Consider the following 24,781-nt stretch of genomic DNA (forward strand, 5'->3'; position numbering starts at 1 on the left):
ATGAGCATAAGCATTCAGAATACTGAAAGCCTCTCGGTGGGATGGATGGTGCATCTAGACTTCCAGGGATGGAACTGTTTTCGAGGCACGGGCAAAAATGTCAAGCTAAACGTATGGCCGTGATTTAGTGCTGTTCACAGAGATTTGCCCTCTAGAAGGCAAATCATAATTTGTGGGGCTATTTTTGGAATCGGGGCCTCCCAGCCTGCAGCTGCTGGGAATCGCTGGGAGTCACACAAAGCCCCTGGCTCAAGTGTGTCAAGCTTGTACTCTTGGCCTGAGCCTCGCCATCCACCCCAGGGGCCAGCCATTGTATCCCTGTGTCCAAAAAGACACAGTCTCATCTTAGTTCAACCAGTGCATCCCGGCCTCATGGAATATCGAAATCAGGAAGGGACCTCAGATGACCTCATTACAACCTGCATGTTACATGTGAGGCTCCGGCTAGGGAATCCATCTGGCCAGCATCAGTCTCTAACCAGCAAGTTTTACATCTCCTGGCTTTGGGTTTGGTACTCTTCAGTATTGTCCTTTGGGTCAAGTAGGGGGCACAGGTTAGAGGGTAAGGAATAGATGAAGAAAAGAGAGTGAATTAGGAAGACAAGACAAGTAAATGTGAGGGAATTACATTTTTCCTTTGTAGTTCATGTGAGTTTCATTATTCCTTGTATCACAATCAGAAAACACATCAGTGCAACTTTTCCACCACCAGAAATGTGCAAATGGAAATGAGAGGAAATAAGACAATTGTATATTTTCTAGATCAGCACTTTTCAAACTATCTGTCATGAAAGACAGGTTTTTGTTTATTTCTAATTGACCTTAGCTGATATTTCTGTAATGTACAGTAGCAACTACTGGAAAGATGAAGGGCAGACTTTCAAAATACAAGTCCAAACTTTTATTTCTTGGAGACAAGAGACATAAAATTCTTCTGACAAATTATTATAAAGTTGTTGGGCACTTATTCTCAATCCCTGTACACATTGGTCGCAGACACAGGAGAACTGTCTTGATCTCCTTTTCTTTTGTATTTTGCTCATTTGTCTGGTTCTCTTAAGGTGGAACTTTCTGATATCAGGAATGGGATCTGGGCATCTGTCATTCTTGACAGGTACTTTATTGTGCTGAGTAACAACTTAGGAAAAAAGTTTAAATGTTTCCTCATGTAAAAAGAAAAAAAAACAAGTTTACAATTATAACAAAATCAGAGATTCTGGAACACTGTATGGATTCATTTCAGGGACACACTGTGGTACAACTCTCTTAAGAAGAGACAATACAAGGACATTTTTGGTTTACCTGGTTTGAGTGTAAAGAGGAATGGAAATATTAAGCTTTGCCAGTTGTCATTAAATTTGAACTTTCTACCAATTCTTGTATCCTCTGAAAGGCCTCTAAACCTTCTCAGTGCATCAATTAAGTTTGCTAGCTTTAGGAAATAAAAAATACATAACACCTAGGTAATTTAAATCTCAGACAAGCATCGAGTACTTTTTATAAGTATGGCCCAAAGATTTCATGGTATATGCCATGTGCAATATTTGGGACATAAATTGTATTAAAAATATATTCATCATTTGTCTGAAATTCAAGTTTAACTGGGTATCTTGTATTTTATCCAGTGATTCTTCTTTTTTAATTTATTTTTTATTTTTAAAAAATTTTAATTGAAGTGTAGTTGACATACAATATTATATTAGTTTCATGTGTACAGCATAGTGATTCTAATTAGGAATAGCCTTTTGGCCTGGGTTTCTGCAGATGTTTCTAGAGAGAAGAATCAGCCCTGCCAATCAAATCTGGCCATATTGACCTGACTTGCTTAGCTACTGGCAACTGGAGGCTGAATGGTCAATACAAAGTAATGATATTCCTTTTAGAAAAATGTTTCTCATGTGACAAAGCAGCTACTCATCTCTCCCTACATTTAGGTGGTGTTTTCCACCTAAAAGTAGGTTCATTGTTGGCATAAGTCATGGCAGAAGATGTGCTTGAAAGAAGGCCACAAGAGTCTGCCAGCTACGTCAGGACAAATTTGGCTCAATGGGCTGCAAATAGTGGAATTCTTTGCAGGGACATATACAGGGAGGCATAGTGACAGACCCCCCCCCCCCGCCAAAAAAAAATCCCTGTTCCTACAGCAGATTATAAGCAAACTGACACTTTTACAAATAAACTCATGAGAAACTTAGAAATGCAAAAGCAGAATTAGTGGATGTTAAAAAAAAGTGTTTTGGATACTCACGTAGGTTTACTGTAATGCTTGTGAAGATATGTCCTTCGCGATGGGTAGCTGTTTTTCTTTCATTAAATGAGGATATTTGGTTTTAGGCCTTAAATCAGAGTTTTGACATTTTTTGGATATAGAATCTATGCTCCTAGACTTTATTTTTTTTTTTAAGATTTTATTTATTTACTTGAGAGAGAGGGCACAAGTGGGTTGAGGGTCAGAGGGAGAAGCAGACTCCCTGCCGAGCAGGGAGCCCAATGTGGGACTTGATCCTGGGACTCCAGGATCATGACCTGAGCCGAAGGCAGATGCTTAACAACTGAGCCACCCAGGCATCCTATGCTCCTAGACTTTAAAGAAAGATGAACTTTTCTTAAAGTGGTATCTGTTTCAGGTAAGAAGGAAAGGGCTATTTAAAATACACATGTAATAATGTCATATCTGTGTGTTTAAAAATGTTCTGTAAGCTAAAAATGAAAAAAACATACTTAGGAATATACTTATCTAAAAATTCTTTCAAAAATAATGTTAAAATAAATGATGAAATATATACTCATTTTAAGACAAATTGGAAAAATGCCAAAATTTTTTGGGGGAAAGAAGAAAGTAAAGTCACTAATAGCACCACCACGGAGGAAATGTTTCCACTGTTGTTACTTTGATGTGCTTCTTCTATTCTCTTGTCTATGTGTTTTTATTTCATAGTTGAAAACCTACTGTGTATACAAGGTTGTATTCTGATTTTTCCATTAGCTATTTGATTTATGCATTTCCTATACGTTAAAATGTTCCCTAAGTATCATTTTCATGGTTGAATCATACTCTATACTGTGATTTATTTAACCAAACTAGAGTTGGACACTCAGGGTTCTCCAGTTACTTATTCCTAAATGTCTAATGATGATCTGTTTTAGATTCCTAGAACCGAAATTACTGGGTGACAAGGATGAAGATTTTTAAGGCTATACATTTTGTTAAGCTCTATTAAAAAACATTATAAACATTTATTAGGAATTTATAAGAGTGCCCATATCACTGAACTTAATTGCTGCCATTCCTTTCATTTTATTAACCTGTTGTATTTGTCAGGGTTCTCCAGAGAAACATAACCTGTAAGATGTGTTTATATGCAGAGAGAGTCTTAAGGAATTGGCTTATGTGATTGTGGGGCCTGGCGGATCCCAAAACTTCAGGTCAGGTTGTCAAGGCTGGCGACCCAGGAAGAGTTGATGTTGAGTCTAGAGTCCAAAGGCAGTCTAGAGACAGAATTTCTTTCTTCTTAAAGGATCTCAGTCTTCGTTCTTAAAGCCTTTACCTTTTTGGATGAGGTTCACCCCCATTATGGAGAATAATGTGCTTTACTCGGAGTCTACTGATTTAAATGTTAATCACATCAAAAAATACCTCACAGCAACATCTAGACTGGTGTTTGACCAAAAGACTGGGCACTATAGCCTAGCCAAGTTGACACATACAATTAACCATCACATCTGTGGTCCAAATAGAGTTCATGCTATTTGATAGAGGGCCATGTTCTTTTTTTCCGGTTTTCTCTCTGTTCAGTACCATCTGTTTCTGTGAAGACACACTGACTTATTTAGGACTTTTATGTACACTGTGAGTTTTCTGTTGTAAACACAAAGATTATCTTAATCCAATTTTGGAATAAAACATTTAAGATCTCGCTGAGAAAAAAATCTGGGTTTGGGCTTTATGCAGACATGAGTTAGGAATATTCCTCTACCATGTTATAACTGAATGAACTTGGATAGGATAGCTAAACCCTTTCCTTCTTAATTTTCTCAACTGTAAAGTATGGAGAATCATACCTACTTTCCGGGAACTTACAAGTTTTAACTGAGGAACCCTTTATGAACTTCTAGTACAGTGCCTAGTATATAGTAGGCCATCTATACTTTAGATCATTTTCTCCTTGAGCTTCTTTTTCTCTTAAGTTATCTTTCTTAACCTAGTACCCGCTCCTTATAGTCAGTACAGAAAAGCCTTCCCCTCCTCTGAGCATTTAGTAGTTACACTTATAGCAGTTCTTCTCCCAGAATAATGTACATTTTGAGTACATGACTCACTTCCCTTCTACTTCATGGAGTATTGCATTTTAACCACTGATAGATAAAAAAGATGATTTTAGATGAACATTTTACTCCTTTATCTAATAAACATTTATTAAATGTTTATTAAATCCCAAGGACTGTTCTGGGTGCTGAGGATGACAGTGGAGGTGACAGATAAATTCCTTGCCCTCCTGAGCTTAGGTATTAGTAGGGAAGATGCTCAAAGAAGGAAATCAACAAGTATAAAATCAAACCATGAGTAATGTCTTATTAGTCAGGGCAGGCTAAGTGAAGCTGTGGTAAGTCACCAAATCTCATTAGCATAATTACAACAAAGGTTTATTTCTTGCTCATCACAAGTCAATGGCTGGTCCAGGTGACTATTTGTTCTCAGCCTTTCAAGATGCCGCCTCCATATAAGCACCTGCTTCCATCAGGGAAGAGTGGGCTGGTGAATCAAATAGCGGCAGTTAAAAGTTTGTACGTACGTCACTTCTGCTTTATATTTTATTGGCCATAGCAAGTCACATGGTCATGCCTAATTCCAGTGAAGTGGAGAAATGTGAGTCCTGGTAATCCTAGTGGTAAAGGAGAAATGTATGTGACTACCACAGTATTAAGTACTATGAAAAATGTATGTAAAGAGGAAAAGGATAGTTAAGTATCTTTTAAAAAGATAATAAAAGCAAAATAAATATGGGTTCTCATGTATATCATGGCTTAGATTTATAATGAAGTATGGTATTTCAAAAATTGGGTCAACTTAAAGAAAATTATTTAATATCTATTATTAAAATTTGGTATTCAGCTAAGAGGAAAGGCATTTAGGTCATTTATGAATGACTGATATTTGATAGATACTGAGATGCTAAGTCTACTTGAGGACAAGGGTGATAATTTTTATATTGGTATTCTTGCTTATTTAGGCACATAGTAAATGCTCAGTAAAACTTTGTTGAAATTAATAATGTTCATTGTTTTAAATTATTCTTGCTCTTCTATTTGATTGACTATCTTGAGATATAGTGCATTATAATTTTGCTCTGAAGCTTGAAATTATCTTCCAAGGCCATTTTTTATTGTCTTTATCTACATTAAAATTTTACATTTAATTATAGTTCAAATTTGGACCATCATTAGTGGTCTCTTTCTCCTAGTTTGTCTCAGGTATGTTTCTAAGCCCTGGCTAAGTATCCAGTAGGAGAAAAGACATTTGTAACACTACTTTACTATCAGAGTTTGTGATCTACCATCTTGTCTTTTTTTTTTTTTTTTAACTACGTCTTATCTTTAATACCCCTTTGGCAACTGCTGTGTTGGAAAGGGAGTTCACAAATTTGAATGAAGAGGGCAACAAATACCAAATTGTGGTTTTATTTGTTTGTTTTAATTTATTCAAGGTCACGAATGTCTTGAAGATAGAATAGTATACTTGCTTTTAAAGATAGCACAATTCTTCTTCTTATTATTATTATTTTGCTTTTCTCTCTACTGTTCTTTTCTTTTGCTATTGACTATGCCTTTGTCATTTAAGAGATAAATCACCCAAAGAGAGGACCCAGTTATTCTTTGAGTGGATAGGTCAAGAGCAAACCAGAAGAGAATCTCCATCTCTACCCAGTTGACCCTCGTTTCAGTACCATTACTTTCTCTATCTCTGGGTGGTATGTCTGAGATGTTGTCTCTACCCTAGTAACCAAGGACTTGTCTTAAATCAGTGCCTCTCCCGTCTCTGCTGTGAATCCCGTGAATCTGTAAGAGTCCATGCTCTTTGATGCAGTTTGCTGCTCTTGGATTTGTACAAAATTTATTTGTTAGTTGGCAAATGGGACACAGCTGGCTTCTGATTTAGAGAGTGCCTTAAATTAGTTACCGCCTACCTTAACTTGATCATTTAAATGGAAAGTGCTACTTCTCCAACAGAGCAGACAGACATGATGTAAGAACCATTTCTGACATGAGTATCTTGCCTCCTCAATTGTGATGGCTACTGGTATCTCTGAAGGAAAAAAAAAATAAATAAAACACAGGTTTTACAATTCTCACAAGTGGTAAACTGTCTTTGCATTATTTAAGAAAAACTTTAAATGTTCAGTGAGTGTGCTTAGGCTAATGACAGTTGATGCCAAGAAGATAGCAATAATCCAACGAAATAGAATAGCATTTTGGAAAGTGGCAATTTGTGTAGAAATTGCAGAAAGCATCAACGCATGCTGGGACTTTACATATAAGTGAGCTATAGCTTGGGTTGAGGAGTTATTTATTTGGTCTTTCATTTGTAAATAAGACACTGTTCCTTTCCTTCCAAGGAGTAGCTAGGCCAGTTGTTAATAAAAGAATACTGGTATCCTTTGTTCATAGTGGCAAAACTGCCAGCAGCAACCAAGGATCCTGATCTTATAAGTCTTGCTTTTTGGAGGAACCTCAGTAAGTCATTTTGGAAGACCGCATTCTATAGTTGAAGATGACTAGATCTGCAGTCAGAATACTTGGATAGAGTCCTGGCTGTACTATTAACTGTCATTAATTTAGCTTTCCTCATCAAGTTCCCGCTAAGGCTTATATGATCTGGCCCAGGGTACCTCTCCAGTCTCGTTTGATAGTCTTTACTCCTCTTTGCTCCATTTCAGCCCCTGTGCCATTTCTTGTACACGTCAAAGACATGTTCTTGCTGCCAGGCCTTCTTTACTTACTGTTCTCTCTGTCTGGGATGATCTCCCCCCAGATACAAGCTGACATTTATTGAGCAGATCTGGTATGTTCCAAGGCGTTATAAATGCTTTGCATGTTAGTCCTGGTGAATTCTCATGGTAACGGTATGAAGTGTGTAGTGACATTGGACGGATGGGGAAAGGAGGCAGAGTGATCTGGCAGAGGCAGAATTGGAACAAAGGCAGTTTGGGCGGGAGCCAGGGCTCTCACGAGAAGTGCTCTCATAATACCCAATACCCAGGGTGTGGTTCCCAGTCTTCCTTTAACCCCCCAGCTCTTTCCTGGTGAGCATTTCCTGACTATCCTATTGAAAGTGGAATCCCTGTGACTCTGTTTCTCTTTACTTAGCTTTATATTTCTGAACAGTACTACATTTAACCTTATTTATATGGCCTGTTTACTTGCCTGTCTCCTTCACTAGAATACATATGCTATGAGGGATGGACATTGTTCTGATCTGTGTTATCACTCTAGCCCCTGCATCTGGAAATGTACTAAAATATAGTGAGAGAAGGATATGAGTTGGGTTGGAATTCTTATCATTTGTAAGATACCTTGTTGTTTAAAATTTGCAGAGCATCCATTTTGGGCCAGATTCCATGACAGTTTTTGGAAATATGAAGGTGAATGAGAATGATGGGACTTCCTACTTTCCTGCTTTTCCTGATGCTTTTAGGGCATCATAGAAGAAACGAAAATGCTATTAACAGGCAGTTGCCCAGGATAAGCAATCTATTAGGGCAAATATAAGGTGCAGCAGGGAAGTGAGGGTTCGGGGAAAGCTCCTCTGAGCGAGGGGTGGTATCCATACTGAGAGCTGAAGGATGGGCTGAATGTGGATGCGAGACCACTCTGGGGCAGAGCAGATGATGGAACGCCCTGAGAGAGCGTATTCCGGTTCAAAAGCATTTCACTGTGACTCAGGTAATAGACTGTGAGGGGCAGAGTTTACTGTCTGAGTCTGGAGGATGAAGTTGGGTTTTCCAGTGTCTTAAAAACTATTCTAAGGAGTCAGGACTTTATTGTCTGAGCAATGAGATGTCACTGGATGATTTTTAAAACAATATAGTTTTGATTTAGTATCTGATTCAGTTTACCACCTTCAGCCAGATAAATTGGCAGCATTTCCACTTTCTGCATGGGACAAGTGAGGCCCAGAAGAACACATTTCAATGTTGGTGGAGTTGATTTAATTCTCTTAATGACAGTGATATCAGGGCTTCTAACTCATACCTTCCCACCCTCTCTCCTTCCTTCTTTCTGGTTGTTGTTCTTGTCAAAAGTCAAGCATAAAACTGTTTACCCACCATCGTTATCTTTCTCCAAGAAACAACCATGCACTTACACAGCTTCCAATAATCAGACCCCTAGGAGAAGCCAGTGACTTCAGGGGTGGCAGGGCTGGAATGTGGATGGACACCATATTGTACACTGGGCTGGAAATCTCTGTTCTTCTTCACTAGGAAGCTGGATTTGTACCAGGAACCTCTTATCTGAGAAGGCAACTCCGGGCTGGGGAGAACAGGGCTGGTTTGACAAAGTGGAGAGGTGCTCAGTATTGGTCTGCCCACACTTTGGGCATGAGTGAGCACTCACAGCAAAACATGGCTGGCATGTCTAATTTTAGCCTGGACTGCCTTGAAAAGGGACCCTTAAAGGAAATATATTTTCTCTGAAACAATGTGTACCATAGTGTAAGAGCTTATAGACATGTCCGGATGTTACTTACTATTGGTGGGGGAAAACTCGGCCAAGTAATTATGATTATTTTTTGTGATGATATCAATAAAGTGATTAAAGCATCCATGAATCAAAATAATCATAAAGAGGCAGACAGCTAGAGAACCCCTGATTTTATTTGTAAAGACACCCGTAAAACTGATGGGATTCCTCCTTTGCTGTTTACAAAATGGATGTAAGGATAAGAATGATCATTTCTGCTATGGGAAGCTGGCCATTGTGAGCTGATGATGCATGGCTTGCTTGCCCACAGGAGTCCTGGAGTAGCCTCTCAAATTTCTTCCAATACTTAGCATCCTCTGTGTCTTCCGAGAAGTATAAGGTTAGTTTCTGAACCAGGTCTTGGATTCATCTGGCTTTCGTATTTGAACAGGTTTTGAAAGCATCCGGGACACACTTTTTCCATTTTAACCAGCAAGGGTTGTCCCTCTGCTTTTATTTTTGTCTCTCTCTTCCTTCCCCTCTCTTCGTGCTCTCTTCCCTCCCGTGGTCTTCTGTGTTTTGTTTAGCAGTGTGGCTTACCTTGCAACTTGGCAAGAAAAAAAAAAAAAAAGAAGGCAGCTCTTGGGGTGGGGTAGATGGAGGGAAGGATAAGAAATAATCCACCGCCCGCATTTGAGTTGCCCGGGTTCAGTTCCAGCGGCAGCAGCTTTGCTGCAAAAATTGCTTTGCTATTCGAGATAGCCAGCAGAGGGAATCGGAACTTTGCTTGCAGCAGGGGTTGAAGCAGGCTTTTTTTTTTTTTTTTTTTTTTTTCTTGGAGGAAATACTGCAGCCTTCTGGACTGCGTCCGCGGCTCCCTGGAGAGGCTCTCTCGGTTCCACCCACCGGCTGGAAGGAGGGGAAGTGAATGAAAGGACAGAACAAGCCCCGAACACCATGTCACTCTGGGAGGGAGACAGCAGCAGCTAAGCTGTGCGAGGCTTTTTTTTTTTTTCTTTCTTTTTCTTTCCCCCCTTCTTTTTCTTTCTTTCTTTTTTTTTTCCCCTGTTTCTTCTTCCTTTCTCCTTCTTTCTTCTTCTTCTTCTTTTTTTTTTCTTCTTTTTCTTTAAGGTGGGGAAAGAGACAAACAGGAGACAGGAAGCTGATCTGCAAGGATTCGGAGTTGTGCTAAAAGGACTTTGATTTTTTTTTTTTCTCTCTCTCTCTCTCTCTCTCTCTCTTTACAAACGCTGGCAATTGACATCACTCCAGACAGCCCGGTAGAGAACAAACTGCCTCATCCCAAGTGGACCCTAGCAGCTGGGGGAAGAAAAGCACGATCTGGGAGGCTGTGTGTGTTTTTTTTTTTTTTTTTTTTTTCCCCCGACCCCCCCCTTTTTTTTTTTTTTTTTTTTTTTTTTTTTTTTCGTGTGTTTCTTTTTTAAATTCTTGCCGTGTTGGAACTAGTGAGTGGTGGAAGACGAGGGATCTCTGAAGCCTCATCAGTCATCGGGACTGTCAGGAATAGTGGTTTAAGAGGAAGCTCGGCCTGGGGCACTATACCCTGTCATCCAGTTCCCTGCCTCGGAGATAAAGATTCCAGCTACATGGGCAAACGCCTGGATCAGCCACAAATGTACCCCCAGTACACTTACTACTATCCTCACTATCTCCAAACCAAGGTATGGCTCGACCCACAGTCTGGCAAGCAGTGTGGTATCCTTCTGCACTGGGAATGGGAAACAGACAGGCATGTGAATTACTATTTGCCTCCCCTTCCCCATCACCTCTTCCTGGTTCTTTGAAATTAGTAACATACCAGTGGAGTTAATGAGGCAGAGGAGACTCTAAGAAGAAAGCAAGCCCTGGGAGGGTGGTTTTCTCTTTTCCGAGAGATAATAGTTTCGCTCGGGTCCCTTTGTTGTTATTTGGCAACATAAAAATGTTCCTGATATCCGTAGTAAAGTGCTTTGCAGATGGACAGGGTTGTTAGAAAGGAGATCGTTAACAGTGATGATCAGGCACAAGAATACAATTTCAGGGGCTTTTCTGGTGAGCTGTTCTTTGTTTGCGGCTCTACAAGGTTTTTTCCCACTGGATAGGACACACCAGGGTGGGGGCAACTCAAACTTTTAATCGCTGAGTATAGGATGAAAGAAGGATGTGGGAAGGTATAGTCCAGCTAACTAAAGTCCCTTAGAGTTTGTTTGGGTGTGTTTTTGTGTTTTTTTTTTTTTTTTATTTGCCTTACATATTTGATTTTATATTGAGGACGATTGAAACGCTAGAGACTGCATTTTAGAGCTTTTCCAGTGATGTTCTTTACTTTTAGAAGCTCTGTTTTTCTGTGTTGGCTGCCATCCGGAGGCCTGGGTCTTGAAACAGGATGAAATGTAACTGATGATAATTGGACGTGAATTGGTTAAATACTTGAGTCTTTCTGTGTGTGCACAAATGATCACTACAGGGCCAGCGGCAAGCCCACACAACTAAGCAGTGGGCAGTGCCAACCATGAACTTTATCCTGCAGTTCAGACATGAAAGACTCTCAGGTGTGAAATCACTGCTCCAATTTGTCCATTACATTGGACCTGATTCAGGGGGGTGGGGGGGTGGGGTTGTTGGTAGGGTTACCACTTTGATCGGATGGATTGATTTCGCATGGATTGTATTTCTTTACAGATGATATTATTTTGTATCACATTAGCCAGACTCCACTGTCTTCTTAATAAATAAATATGCCCAGAGTGAACAAGGCGTGCCTGAGTGATCTGTGCTGTCACCGGGACTCGTTGATGTGATTAGTGTTTGGTAATTCATGCTGTAGTTAGCTCTTACTTATTCTGTCTCATCAAACAATGCCTATTTGTAAACCAGACCAAGCAGCAGACTTTCAGAATTATATTTAAAATTGTTGCTGTTTTTCCTTTCTTTTTCAATCGCTCTATGACTCGCCCTGCCCCTCCAAGGTCGACTCCTGCGTTGCTTTTTGCCTTTGCGAGCATTTAGTTTGTGCGGCTGCTGCTTAAGTAGACCAGCCTTCCTGTTCCAGTGCCTTGAGTTTTAACTCTTTGGGGCATTGGGTCCAGAGTGCTGCCTGCCTTCGTCAAGGAAATGGCAAAGCAAGGACAAGTTAAAAAGAGGAAATTTATAGTCACTTCTCATCCCCCAAAGAAACAAAAACAAGCCCAAGGGTTCCATGAAAAATATCGGACATTCCATCCCTTTTACTCATTTGGCTAAATTTTTCCAAATGTTTCAAAATTCACGCTTTCTTTTTGGTCCTTGTTTTTTACTATGAAGTATATTCAGAGAGGAAACTTTAGATTAAAATGAACGGAATAATGGATTAATTGCTTTCCTGCTCGAAATTTCTTTTAACTTATTACTAGCAGGAAATAATGTCGTGCACATTATATTAAGGACAGGATGCTGGATGAGCTACACTGATGGGAAGTGTGCGTGTGCGTGTGCGTGTGCGTGTGTGTTTATGAGAGAGAGAGAGAGAGTTTGGGGTAAAGAGAGAAAGTGGAGTGGTGAGGGAAAAGAGGAGAGCCTGAAAAATATAGAGGGAATTTAAAAAAAAAATCTGTTTTGGGGTCCTGTGTAGTTTAGTGTTGTGTAGACAGGCGGCATCTGGATCTTGTTACTTTCAAGCTAGTCAAAGCCATCAACTTCTGGAACATTTTTAAAGAAGCTAGGTCCATTAGGTGACCTAAGCTGATATTCGGGTAATCAGATCAGGGTGGTAGGGAATATAAGATCGGCTACTTTGGCTATTGTGGTAGTTCATATTGATTATTATGTTGTAAAATTTCGGGACAGTGCTGTGACATTGTCGAATACTGTTACAGTAGTTACGAAATGACAGACATTAATAACATTCCTGGAAGCTGAAGATGTGAAAACGTGCCCTGGTTTGAAACTTGGGCACACAGGGAATGGGAAGAAGAAGGGTCAATCATACTCTAAAATGTGGGGACTTTCTGACAGCATGAATACTCTGTAAGAAAGTACTATCATGACCCAGGATAGCATGAAAACAGCTAGGTTATTTCAGTATCATGTTTTTGCTCCTTTTATACTTATATCTTAAAATATAATCTATACTATTTTTTGAAGGCAATACATGCTGCTCATGTTTATTTGGTAAGCCTTGGTGGAATTCACAAAATTTACTGTCCTTCTAGCCTTGGCTTATAGTTATAGTCCATTTTTAAACTCATAGCTATTTAAAATGATGCCTGATATATAAAGAATACTTATGGTTGATAAAAATAGAGTTCTGTGGTTGACAATAAAATATTCTGGGGACATCATAACTTAAGCTGTCCTGCAAATTCAGGTGTTTTTAACTAATCAACAAAAAGCCATTTACTGACATGAATTTGGGGTGAAAATCTTTATGGAGTTTTTAAAGAACTCAAAGATTTATAATTGTATTCATTCAGGAAGTACAAAATACTGAACCTTCTCGTTCTACTTAAATATATGTGTTAGATTCAGCTGCTATTTTCTTATGATAAAACAAAATGAAAGTAGGATTTCTAAATAAATGGAAATGTTTCCATTTCCTCAAATGCAACTAAAGTTTTAGAAAAACTTGGGACACTTCCCTGCCTTCTCTGCTCCTCTTACTACCCATTACATGAGAACTAATCCATTAATTTTGTTGCTTAAAAAGAAAAAGAAGTTAGAAATAAGTTATTTATACTTTTCTCCCTTTGAATCATTTTCCAAATGCTTAAAATAGTATAGTAAGACAAGTGTACATGTAAGTAAAATGGAAACCCAGTGGCTAACTGGTAGTTATACTGTAGCAGTGTTGTTCTAGTATGCTCACTCTCCAAGACTCTGCATTAAAAGTTGTCATATGTCAGTTTTCCTTTGGTCATTTTTTCCCCTCTATTAAAGGAAGCACTTTCCAAAAGAAACATTTGTGATTAGGCAGAAAAGAAGAAATCTTGGTGATGTGTTATAATATTTACATAAGAGACATAGCTGGATTAAAAAACTCTTCATCAAAACGAATTTGTTATTTGAAGGCCACCCAGGATAATCAGCAAATTTTTGAGATTTTATTTATTGATTTATTTATTTGACAGAGAGAGACACAGCGAGAGAGGGAACCCAAGCAGGGGGAGTGGGAGAGGGAGAAGCAGGCTTCCTGCCGAGCAGGGAGCCCGGTGTGGGACTTGATCCCAGGACCCTGGGATCATGACCTGAGCCGAAGGCAGATGCTTAACGACTGAGCCACCCAGGCACCAGAAAACGGGGATCCAAAAAAATAGTTCATTAGCTTAATGATGATATCCATAATCATGTTTGATTGAGTTGTAACCTAATATTTCTCAGTAATTTTGTGATAGCCCATTCAAAGCAACCAACCTGTTGCTATTGCATTGTGAAAGCCAGGGTGGATTTCAATCTGAATTTGAGGTACTTTGTAGGGGGGAGGTTCTTGAAAAAGCAACTTAGTCAAACTAGGAAAGCTAGAAAGAGTGAAACACGGTCACAGCCCAGTGAACTGACATTTTGCTGCTGAAAAATAGGTATTTCTCTCATATGTGATATTTGGAAAACTTTAGTCATCTTCCCAAAAGTTTAACATTCATCCAGGCACACACAGCAAGCTTGTCCTTCCTTCCGTCTCCTTACCCTGACCAGGTCAAGACTATCTACCAATCCAGGGCACGGTTTCTACTCATGCTGCTTTCCCATCAGCCTCCTGCTTTCCCTTCTTTGGCCATCCACTTCCCCTGAAGATCTTGCAGAAAGGGGTTTAGCCTATGGGACCCAACAGGGTTTTTCTGGCTGGTGGGACTCAGATTGTATTCAGAGCCTGGTGGGAAGTTGGGGTCAGGTGTAGGGAGTTATTCATCAACTGCACACTGATTTCAGGCTGAGTTTCCAACCATCTGCAGCCTGGAAAACCACCCATCTCTCAAAGTCTAGCTAGAGCCCAGTTGATTGTGCCATGGAAAGAGCAAACACTTGAAACACAAAGGACTAAGGAGTAGGCAGAGGAAGAGAGAGGCTCCTATGGGGCAAAGGATATTTCCAAAGATGTGAATGTACAGATCCTTCAAAAGCAAAACAGAACAACCCCTTAACATACTTCTTGCACATGAAAATGTAGAAAATCTTGCAGAGGGAGGGAATGAGTTTAGAATTTCCTTAGTACTTCCTGCTCAGATTTGCACTGATAGCCAGAGTTGGTAACTTGCCAGTTTTAAAACAGCCTTGAAAACTCCCAAGTTCTGTTTTTCCTTTGAAAGGCTGAAACATACAAAACTGGTTTTCTAAAAATCTTCCAGCAACAGAACTTTTAGGTACAACTCCAACTATTTCTTTTGCTTCCGGGGGGGGGGTCATATGATAGCATGAAACCATGACCAGTCTTGTTTGTCTCATTTTAGAATGTATGCAATTTTAATTGTCTTTAAATAAGAGAAATAGCGTAACAAGGGGACCACTCTCCCTTTCTAGTTGTCTTGTTTGCTTTGCTCCCCGCATTATTTATTATCACTGGGACTGTCTTTTCTATAACACAGTCATTGTTTTCGCAGCACTAAGTTTAGTGCCCACTTAGAAGAAGGAGATATGTAAAAAGTTCATGTTTTTTTCTTTTCTCTCCAGAATCATTCCAATTCAAAGGAAACCTCATGTAAATGTATTCTAACAGTATCTTTCTAATGCAGTTTCCTTTCGCTTTCTCTCAATTTGGGAAAAGAACAATAGAATCACAACTCGAAATTATTTCTATGAAGTCATTAAATCTATTAGAGGGCTGGTAGAGGCAGGGGTGATTTGCAGGGAGGGAGAGGCAAAAGAAGACAAGGAGGCTGTAAGTTCATCTCAGGTCTTCCTGGCTTCAGGAATTCTGGAAGGCTTCATTTTTGCACTAATATGATTTTACACAATCCTTTTTGACATTATCAGCCTTTTTGGCAGAGAGAGGACTCAGTCACAATGATGCCCAGACCAATTTCTAAGAAAACCAGTCTTTTCCTTTAAAAGAAAATCTTTTTAGTGTCGGACTTCTTATTCAGAGTAAATGGTTGATGTTTATCCAAAATTGGCTTCGAGTACTGCATTAAAATTGTGTTTTGTAACAGTCTCATAAGCCACAGCTGTATGTGATTAAATCGTGTAATATCAAAAGCATGTGAGAATAGACTTTTTTATACTATGGCTGTTACACAGCAAGGGAGCAGATGAAACCGGAGGGAGAACAAGGGCAACAGGGTATTTATGCGCTGTGATACCTGCGTTGAGGATACGCGGTGCTATTTTTTGCAGTAGCGGGAAAAATGCTGAACTCTCTTGGATGTGATTGAAAAATACGCTTTCTGAAAATGGAGATGGACCTTTAAGACCAATTTTTATTTTAAATATAGAGTGCCATTTAATTAGAAAACACACATTTGCGGAAGGGTCCGAAACCAATGCAAATGGAAAGATCATCATGACTCCCATGCGGCACACATTCAAATAACAAAAGTGAATTTCTCATTTCTGCTTTGAAATCATAACTTTTTTCTCCTTTGTTTCTACTTTGATCTGTGGAACTTTTGTAAGAAAATCTTCAGGCCATTCATCCCTCAAGAAGAGTGATAGGTAGTAAGGATCAGTAACATAGGGAGAACAAAATAGGTGGTAGTATGATTATTTTTAAGATATTTGAAAATACGATACTTGCTTTTGTATTCATATTATTCCTTGGTGGCCAGTGATAAAACGTACATACTTGTACAAAGAGACACAACTTGTGGGTCTATCTCTTTAGCAGGATGTCATAGTAAAGGGATTTCTGTTTTTTATGGGATGATTAAACTATAAAGTTTTTGAAAACAAATGACACCTATAATCTCAAGTTTTCTTGAGATTATGAATCTATAGGATACTAATACTAATAAGAGATTTATTAGGAAGTCATTGTTTTCAGGGCCTTGAAAAAGCCTAGAGAGGTGGCCATTGGTTTTCAGATTTCAGACACTGAAAAGCAATTTGGAAAAGGGGGGGGAAATAAGAAGGGTTGCCAGAGGTAAGTTGGATTGGTTTTGTTTTGTTTTTCATGTTGATATAGGCAGCAAATTTGTTCAAATTTAATTTTTTTTTTGTCGTGTAGATTTATTGGTCAGGAAGTGTATACCATGTGGAATCAGATATCTGGATAAAGTTTGTAATTCAGAACATTGACATCTAATAGATAACAAAGACTATGGAAAGTAAGTCCTGAGACATGGATTCTGGTTTTGTTTTATTTTGTGTTTTTTTGAGGGAGGGAATTCTCTGATTTGTGTGTCAATGGATTGGTTTCTAGGTCAGGTTCTCTAAGATCTCTTCAAGGCTTAGCATTTGTGACTCTCACTTTGAGATAAATGAGCCTGCTTTGATGTATTCGTGGGGCTGGGAGATGACCTTGGTTTTGTGCCATCGATGAGTTTTTGTTCAGGTCCCCATTGCTTTCTCCAGAGAAGATCAAATGTTGCTTTGCCGACTCTGGTGATTTGATGAATTTAGCTGTCTGCTTCCTTTGCCACATCTAAACCCTGTGCACCAAGTGAAACACATCCATCACCTGGGAGTGGGTGGAGAGCAGTTCCCAGGGGTGGGACAGAATGACAGGCATCATTTAATCATGGTCGTTGCCAGCTTTGTTGTTGTGGTTAAAGTTTTCTCCTTTGGGTAAAATTAGAACTTATCTAAAGACTTGATGGTGACAGTGTGATGCTTTACTTTTCCTCATTTAACTTCCTCTCTGCAGGTGGTATAAGACCTGAATTGTTAAGCGCATATTTGGCCTAACCAGTCAGGGTGATGAAGGCAGAAGGATTGCCTCATTAAGGCCCTGACAACACTAGTTTGGTGAATGAAACTAGAAGCTAGTGTCAATATGGGAATGATAATCGATAGATGAAATACTATTTTGACTGGAGTTTGCAAATCCTTCAAATCCCTAAATTTCTGATTAGTAGCCTTTAAAACATGGGAAAGGAATACTATAGTAACTATAGTATATGGAGTAATACGAGGCAGAGAATAACTTCTCCAGGACACATAAGCAAGACCATTATCTTTCTTTTTCTTGCTAGATACCCTTCGTATTCCCCCAAAAGCTCCTGTTAGCTGAATTAATGAAAGTATGTGGAACCTTGAATTTTGTTTTTATGAATGATAGCCAGATAGAAAAAATAGACTTGACTATATACATAGTCAAGGCAGTCCTGATAGTGTCCTGTCTTATTGTGTGGAAAGTAAGAGACAATGGAAGAAAAATAAATCTTACTATATTCTAAATATTGGTAGTAATTGTTTTAGGTACTGATATTTAATTTGTTTCAGAATTAGCTTTCCTATCATTGTATTATAGGCTTAAGAAATTGGTATACATCGCACTCCGTATGCTAGAATCTTTGGTTATTTCATTCTTAGCTGATAGTTTTCAAGCTGAGTATGGATCATGCATAGAATTTCAGAAGGATTTTCGAGAAGTCTTCCTATTTTTATCTCGTGTACCGCTGTCTATTTATCTTAGTCATATTGCTGATTGATGACGATTTAATGAAAACGAAAATGGAAAACAGAATGCTAACTATCTGGGTTTCTGGAACTGGTTAAGATACCTTAAAAGCTTTCCTTACACATGTGAGTCATATTTGAAGCTATTATCGATGTCTGTAAACTCTCATGTTGCCCCTTTTAAAACTTATCACTCACACAAATTGGACGGTGGCACCCTGACTATAACTTATGCTAAGGTAACTTAACATTCAAGCAAATATACTTTTAAGCTCCCAAGTAGTTTCGAGTAGATAAAGTACTTGAAGGAGTGTGTACAAAGCTTGGAATAAAGTTTCAGAGATTCTTTTCTAGTGTATCATACAAAAAAAACATACGACATACCTATGATATTTAGTATCTCCTCAAGAGATAAAAAAAACAAAACAAAACAGTTTTCTGTGTTGTTGTTTGACTTGGTGCTAGTCCCTTGAAGGGTTGTGACAGCTCCTAATTACCCTTGGTCTTGGCTTTTGGCCCCTAGGACTCTTGTCCATCCTTGTGCATATCAATTCAGACTGAACCATCAGAAATAGGATGTTGTGTTTCAATTTAAGGCAGGGAACTCTGAAAAAGAAGAAAATTTTGATGTTCTTTTTAAAATTTATTCCAAAAAAAAATTAACCACTGCCTTTAAAATTTATTATTTATCTGTTAGGACAGCTAGACTTCATGTTAACAATGGCAAGTTTTCCCTTCCTGGCTTGTTCTTGTTCCTGTGTTTAACTTTGTTAATAAGCTGGAAAAAGATAAGGAAAAAAAAATCAGAAGGGATAGGTCAATTAACGTGGAAGAATTTCTCTACAAGTTTAGTGACTTCCTTAAACAGTGGGAGAATTGAAGGGTCATTTTAAAAACCTCCATATTTTCTGGCCAGTCTTGGAAGCCCCCATCCTACAAACTAACAAAAGATATTAAAATGCATTCATATTGCACATCAAATTAGAATTTTTTTTGCAATAAAATAAAGAGCTTTTATAATTTTGCTGCCAAAACTCTTTGAGTGCAAGTAAATTCATTTATCTATGCCGATGAATTTTGGGCCATTATCTTGCGTACGAGAGTATTCTTACAATGTGAAAAAATTCTAACATACAGAATTTCTTGAGGTACAAAGATTATCAAGGGACTAAAGTAGAAAAATAAATAAAGTTGATAGTGAGTTATGTTTTGTTGATATGCAAACAAATGTTTATCACTTTTGGTTTCACTGTTTTCTTTTCAGGTTGGAGGCAATGCGTTTTTTTCATCTTGTTAGTGTTTCTGTGGGTCCCTAACGTGGTCAGAAAGCCTGAGAAGCTGGCTCTATCTCTACCTATTGTGGCCTTTTGGCATTTAAGATATCTCTGTATTTTAGTAATCCCAAATTTCCGGGGCAGGACACTTGGTGGAACAGCACAGCGTTTTGGAAAATGTCATTAACATTCTTTGGTTAAAATATGTCAAAGGCAGACACATTGGATTGACCTTTGGCAGCAAGAGCAACTGAGAGGTCCAGATCTGGGTGCCAGGCTCAGAGAATATTTTCATTGTGCAATTGGTGGAATTGTTTACCAATTGGAAAGAAAAAAGAACTTGAATGTAACAGGTGTTTCCCTGGACTTCCAGCTCGGGGTACAGACAGGAAGCAAACAATGGCATGGTATGCACTTGATGGCATAATCTTTCTAAATACTTCTGTCTGTAAATTGGGTCATGGGTTTGTTGCATGTATTAAAATGGCCACCTCCCCCTGTTCCTCAGGGTCCATGGTTGTTCACTTAGAATGACTTCTCTTGAATCCATGTGTCTCTCAAAGGACCCATGTATCTACACGTATGCACACTCCAATCAGATCTACCATTACTTGCACAAGTGTTGAGCACCCTGAAGATACTGCTTCTCCAGCCCTGAGCCTTGTGTGAGGGCTTCCTTGGTATTCATTCTTGTACCAGTGATACAAGACAATCAGGATCCCAGGCTCAGGGCATGATCATTTCCTCCCAACTGAATCTTGAGAAGGAGGCTTTTTGTTTTGTTTTGCCTTTTCTTTTTTTTCTTTCTCCAACTTCACGCATACACTTGTACCTAAAAATTCACTCCCTCCCCCAGGCTTCCAGGGAGAATTCTCATAATCATCCAATGTTTTGATTCTCTACCTAATTACTCAATTTTTCTTCCCAGCTCTCTAGCCAGATCTCACTGAATTTCATCAGCAGATTCAATGAATCAGCTTTGATTTATCTCTTTCATATACAACACACTCACACGCTTCTGGAAACTTTAAGGATTATTTCAGTGGTTCTGATTTTGGCTGAGTCTAAATGACCAAGGGGAATCTGAAGGGGACAAAGTGGTCTCAAGGTGACATATACCTGTTCTCTCCAGGTTTTTTTTTTTTCTTCTGCTAGTTGGTAGCAAAAAAAGACAAGTCTCACTGAAATAGAGTAGGTAATAATTTCCCTTTTTTTCAAAAGTGTAGTATCTTCCCATAATCTGAGATATATTGACAATGTATCAAGTTAGATACCTATTTTCTTTTCCCAATTTTTGATAGTATCTTTTAGAAATCTTATTGATCAATCGATTCTAATTTTTTTCTCATATAATTTCATAATAATTGTTTATACAGCAGAAATTCTAATGATCTTCAAAGCTTTTAGTGATGAGGCTGTCGATGGTGTGGTAGAAAAAAAATGGCAGTTCTACAATTTTAATTTAACAAGTGATTTATGAGAAACACCAAGAAAGATAAAACAAAGAGAAGAAACGAAATAGAAAGGCCAAGATCTTATTCCATTTTTCAAATTTCTGGAATTTGGCCATATATTTTCCTTTTCAAAGGCAAACGATAAGAGCTATATGGTAAGGAAAATATAATTTACAAATCGAAGAACCATCTTTGGGGAAAACTTTAATGTCAACATAGAACTTGATATGGAGGAGTCATATAGTTGAGGCTTTTTCTGTCTTGTGGAAAAAAAAAAAATCAATGCCTGTGAGGACAAACTTAGTGCTTTGTTGGGGTTTTTCATATGTTGAAGCACTTAGTAACCCCCAGCACTGGCTTTTTTGTTCTGACTTCCCATCAGTAGTTCTTCGGGAGAATCTGGATAAAAGCTTTATTGATGCTTTTGATTGGAAACAGGAATGTTTTTCAGAAAGTCTTTGGAATCACATTTTAACACATATTTTGGAATTTCTATATATAAAATGTTCATATAAAATCCATAACATGCTTAAAAATATAATCATGAGTTCTATATTGTTCAGTGGAGAAAGGATCTGGCTTCAAGAGGGGGAAAACAACAGCACCCCATAATAAAACTAGCAAACCTGTATTGGCATGAGAATCGCACAGTGCAGAGTGCTCACCAGAGAACTGTGCTGTTTGCAGGCTATGAATGTGCCCAGGGATCCACGGAGCAGCTGAATTGGGGATGTGTGTGCAATTGCGCTTCCATGCTCTGGACTCCCAGCACATGTGTACTTTAGAGGGTGGGTCCTGGTGAAAAGAGAATCTGGATTTCAACATGGTCCTTGAAGAATTTAGGTCAATAGAGGTCCAAGAAATGTTAGCTATTATTATTAGTCATGGTCCATCTTTTCTGCCAAGTTAGTTTTCCTCACTTCCCCATCCTTACGGCATTTAGGATGGCTGTCCGAAGTGACCTTGCTTGTACATTAAATCATCTACATCTTCCAGCCTTTCCCACACTGTCCTTCCTGGGGAGGACGAATTCTTTTATTTCCGCACCACGGCTTCTCCACTTGCCCTTGCCCGCTCACCCCCCACCCCCTGCTCCTGTCCTCAGGTTTTCAGCTATGGCTTTGCCTTCTTTGCCTCCTTGCCTTCAGGTCCTCAACTTCTGTATCCTCCTTCTTATTCTCTTAGTTTCCAGTCCCCTCTTATCTTTTTAGTTATTTTTTTTTTTTCCATTTCTTTCCAAGGTAGGGTGGGATTGGGTTCTGACTTTCTTCTTTTCGTGCTTTGTCGTAAATTTATTTTTGGCTTTTTGAACATACCTTTACTCCTCAGCATCGTATTTGTGTCAGAATTCGTCTGTGAACCCCTCGTGAACTAGGACCGTGGGGTCTTCATCTATGAGTATCCTGCAGTAGCCAGTAGAGTGCCCGATGCAGACTGAGCGCATCAGGAAAGGTTTTCAGAATGCATTAATCTGTGTTGTTCTGTGTCTTGTGCATTAGTCCATTGCGGAAAGCAGTGATTTTGTATTTTATTTATTTTATTTTAGTTTTATTATATATTTTTTGGAAAGCAGTGATTTTTTTTTTTTAAACCAGACTTGCCTAACATCGTTTTCATCTCTGTGATGCTTTATGTCAAAGGGCATTTTGTATGCCAGAAGGAAGTCTTACCGAGGTATCTTTCTTAATATATACAGATTGATACAATCTCGCCCTGCCTCACCTTTTCCCCCCTGAAGCATGGGGGCCACTGCGCTAGGTAGCCTAGGACGGTTGGCTGGAGTTGGTTTAGATCACTAGCTAATGGGACATGCTATGATGGCAGAGGCGAGCTAAGTCAGAAACGGCAATAGAGAAAGAACAGAAAAGAAGAAAAAAGGGAATGAGAGGGGAGTGGAGAGAAGAAGAAGGAAAAAAAAAAAAAAGGCAAAGCAAAACTACCACACACTGCATTCCAAGATGCTGGCAAGAGCATCAGAACATGTGCCAACTCAGGGAGGGGCAGAGTGGATTTCAAAGACTCTAAGTAGCCAGTATTTGGAACTTGGGGATGAGAGTAAGCAAGTAGGTCAGGACTAAATGGTAGTGATGGTGGTTTGGAGGGAATGAGAGAGGCCATTCCTGAGCAATTGCCAAAAATATCAGCTTGTATATGTGGCTTCCTTTCTTGGGTTGGCAGGGAGTTGGACATATCAGGAGGTGAACTTTGCTTACAGAGCTAGGAGACGGGCTGAACATTAGTTAGTTCCTTCCCATTGTCTACTTTGCTCACAGAGGATCTTGAGTCTATTAGCCATATATCATCTACCCATGCCACATAATTGTCCACAACAATACTGACGTGGATTTTTTTTTAACTCAAAATTTGAAAAGACCCCTTTGAAGATCAGGCAAGAATGACAGAATTCCTATTTCGGAAAGAGAAGTCTATTCACCTTCCCTATACAATTAACGAAGCAGGTATAAAGACATGTCTAAAGTAATGATAGATGATACGAGATAGGATTCTGATGTGAACTTCAAAGGCTTTCTAGCCAAGGAATGTATGAAAACAGTAACCTAGTTGTGGCTAAGGGAACTGTATTTTTGGTTTGGACGTCTCTTGATTTTTCCAAGTTGCACGATTCTCGTATGTTTGTTCTGCAATTTTTTTCCCTCTATCATGTTCTTTTTTTGCATCAAGGTTCTTATTACCATTTTCACAAAATATAGTTTCTATGTATGCAATTCCTCAGCACTTAGTAAATTTTTCTATTGCAAGGTAATCCTACTCATTGCATCTAGTGAAACAATTCAAGATGCATAAAGAATATTAGTAATCTCCTTCAGGAAAACACATTGTCCTGTCAGAACTCTTGGACAATGCCAAATTTAATAATAAAATCATACGTGTCCTTCTATAGCACTTTTTTTTAAAGATTTTATTTATTTATTTGAGAGAGAGAATGAGAGATAGAGAGCATGAGAGGGAAGAGGGTCAGAGGGAGAAGCAGACTCCCTGCTGAGCAGGGAGCCCGATGTGGGACTTGATCCTGGGACTCCAGGATCATGACCTGAGCCGAAGGCAGTCGCTTAACCAACTGAGCCACCCAGGTGCCCTATAGCACTCTTGATGTGTGTGCTAACATACTATCAGATCTATGGTATATGAGATCATACTGAACGGGTTATTTTACTTCTTTTCTCATTGAAAAGCATACTTTGTGACATTTTCACCAAGTCGTTAGACATATAGCTTTTTTATTTTCATGATAATTGTTCCTAGGGCATTTGCACCACATATTATGCAGGTGATACCCATTGACGGGCATTAATTTCTTTTTGCCACTGTTTTGCCATTATATGTACAAGGTACTCATTTAAATATAAGTTAGAATCAGTGATTTTCTAAGCAGGTGTTACTCCCTTTAAAGACTTTCTTAAAACACTGAGAAATGCCTTGATGAGTTAGTTTCCTCATACACGAGGATTGACCTCTACACTTGGATTCCTAAACTTAAGACCCGGCCTCCTGCAGGATCTGCCTGCCCCTTTGTGTTTTGGTGATAAGGGTTATTGTCTGCTCCTTTTGGTGAGAAGGTGAAATTCCTGGCTGAAGCTTGAGCTGAAAGGGAATGTCTCACATTTGGCAGAAGCAGAAATGTCTTCTTTTCTTCGTGACACCATTGTTGGGATCCCAACAGGTGCCTGGGGTCCATGGTGCCACCATTTCCGTGCTAGTCAGCCATTTTATGTGGGCTGCACTGTTTCAGGTTGATTTCCTTTGTCTGCCACCGCATAGTCCAAGTGGAAAGAACAACAGCGGGGCAAGGAGAGCCTCCAGCAGCCCAAATCTTCCCAACTGATTGGA

The 24,781-nt window shown here is 39.1% G+C and overlaps 1 protein-coding gene across 9 annotated transcripts in view; it reads left to right on the top strand.

Moving 5' to 3' along the window:
• The window catches only part of RBMS3 (RNA binding motif single stranded interacting protein 3), a 1,359,336-nt gene that overhangs the window by 610,554 nt on the left and 724,001 nt on the right, over window positions 1–24,781 (top strand). The window contains exon 1 of one of the 9 annotated variants that reach the window (XM_025883316.2): window positions 9,610–10,361. The exons of 6 other annotated variants lie outside the window; for them this stretch is intronic. In XM_025883316.2, coding sequence (XP_025739101.1) covers window positions 10,287–10,361 — 75 coding nt within the window. In that variant the 5' untranslated portion in view covers window positions 9,610–10,286. Of the gene's footprint in view, window positions 1–9,609; window positions 10,362–24,781 lie in introns of those variants that run through there. 2 more of the 9 variants (XM_025883325.2, XM_025883312.2) reach the window with 2 other exon arrangements.

This window comes from Callorhinus ursinus, unplaced genomic scaffold (genome assembly GCF_003265705.2).
Source record: "Callorhinus ursinus isolate GAN/ISIS: 27379988/994484 unplaced genomic scaffold, GSC_fseal_2.0 scaffold1, whole genome shotgun sequence".
NCBI classification, from domain to species: Eukaryota; Metazoa; Chordata; class Mammalia; order Carnivora; family Otariidae; genus Callorhinus; species Callorhinus ursinus.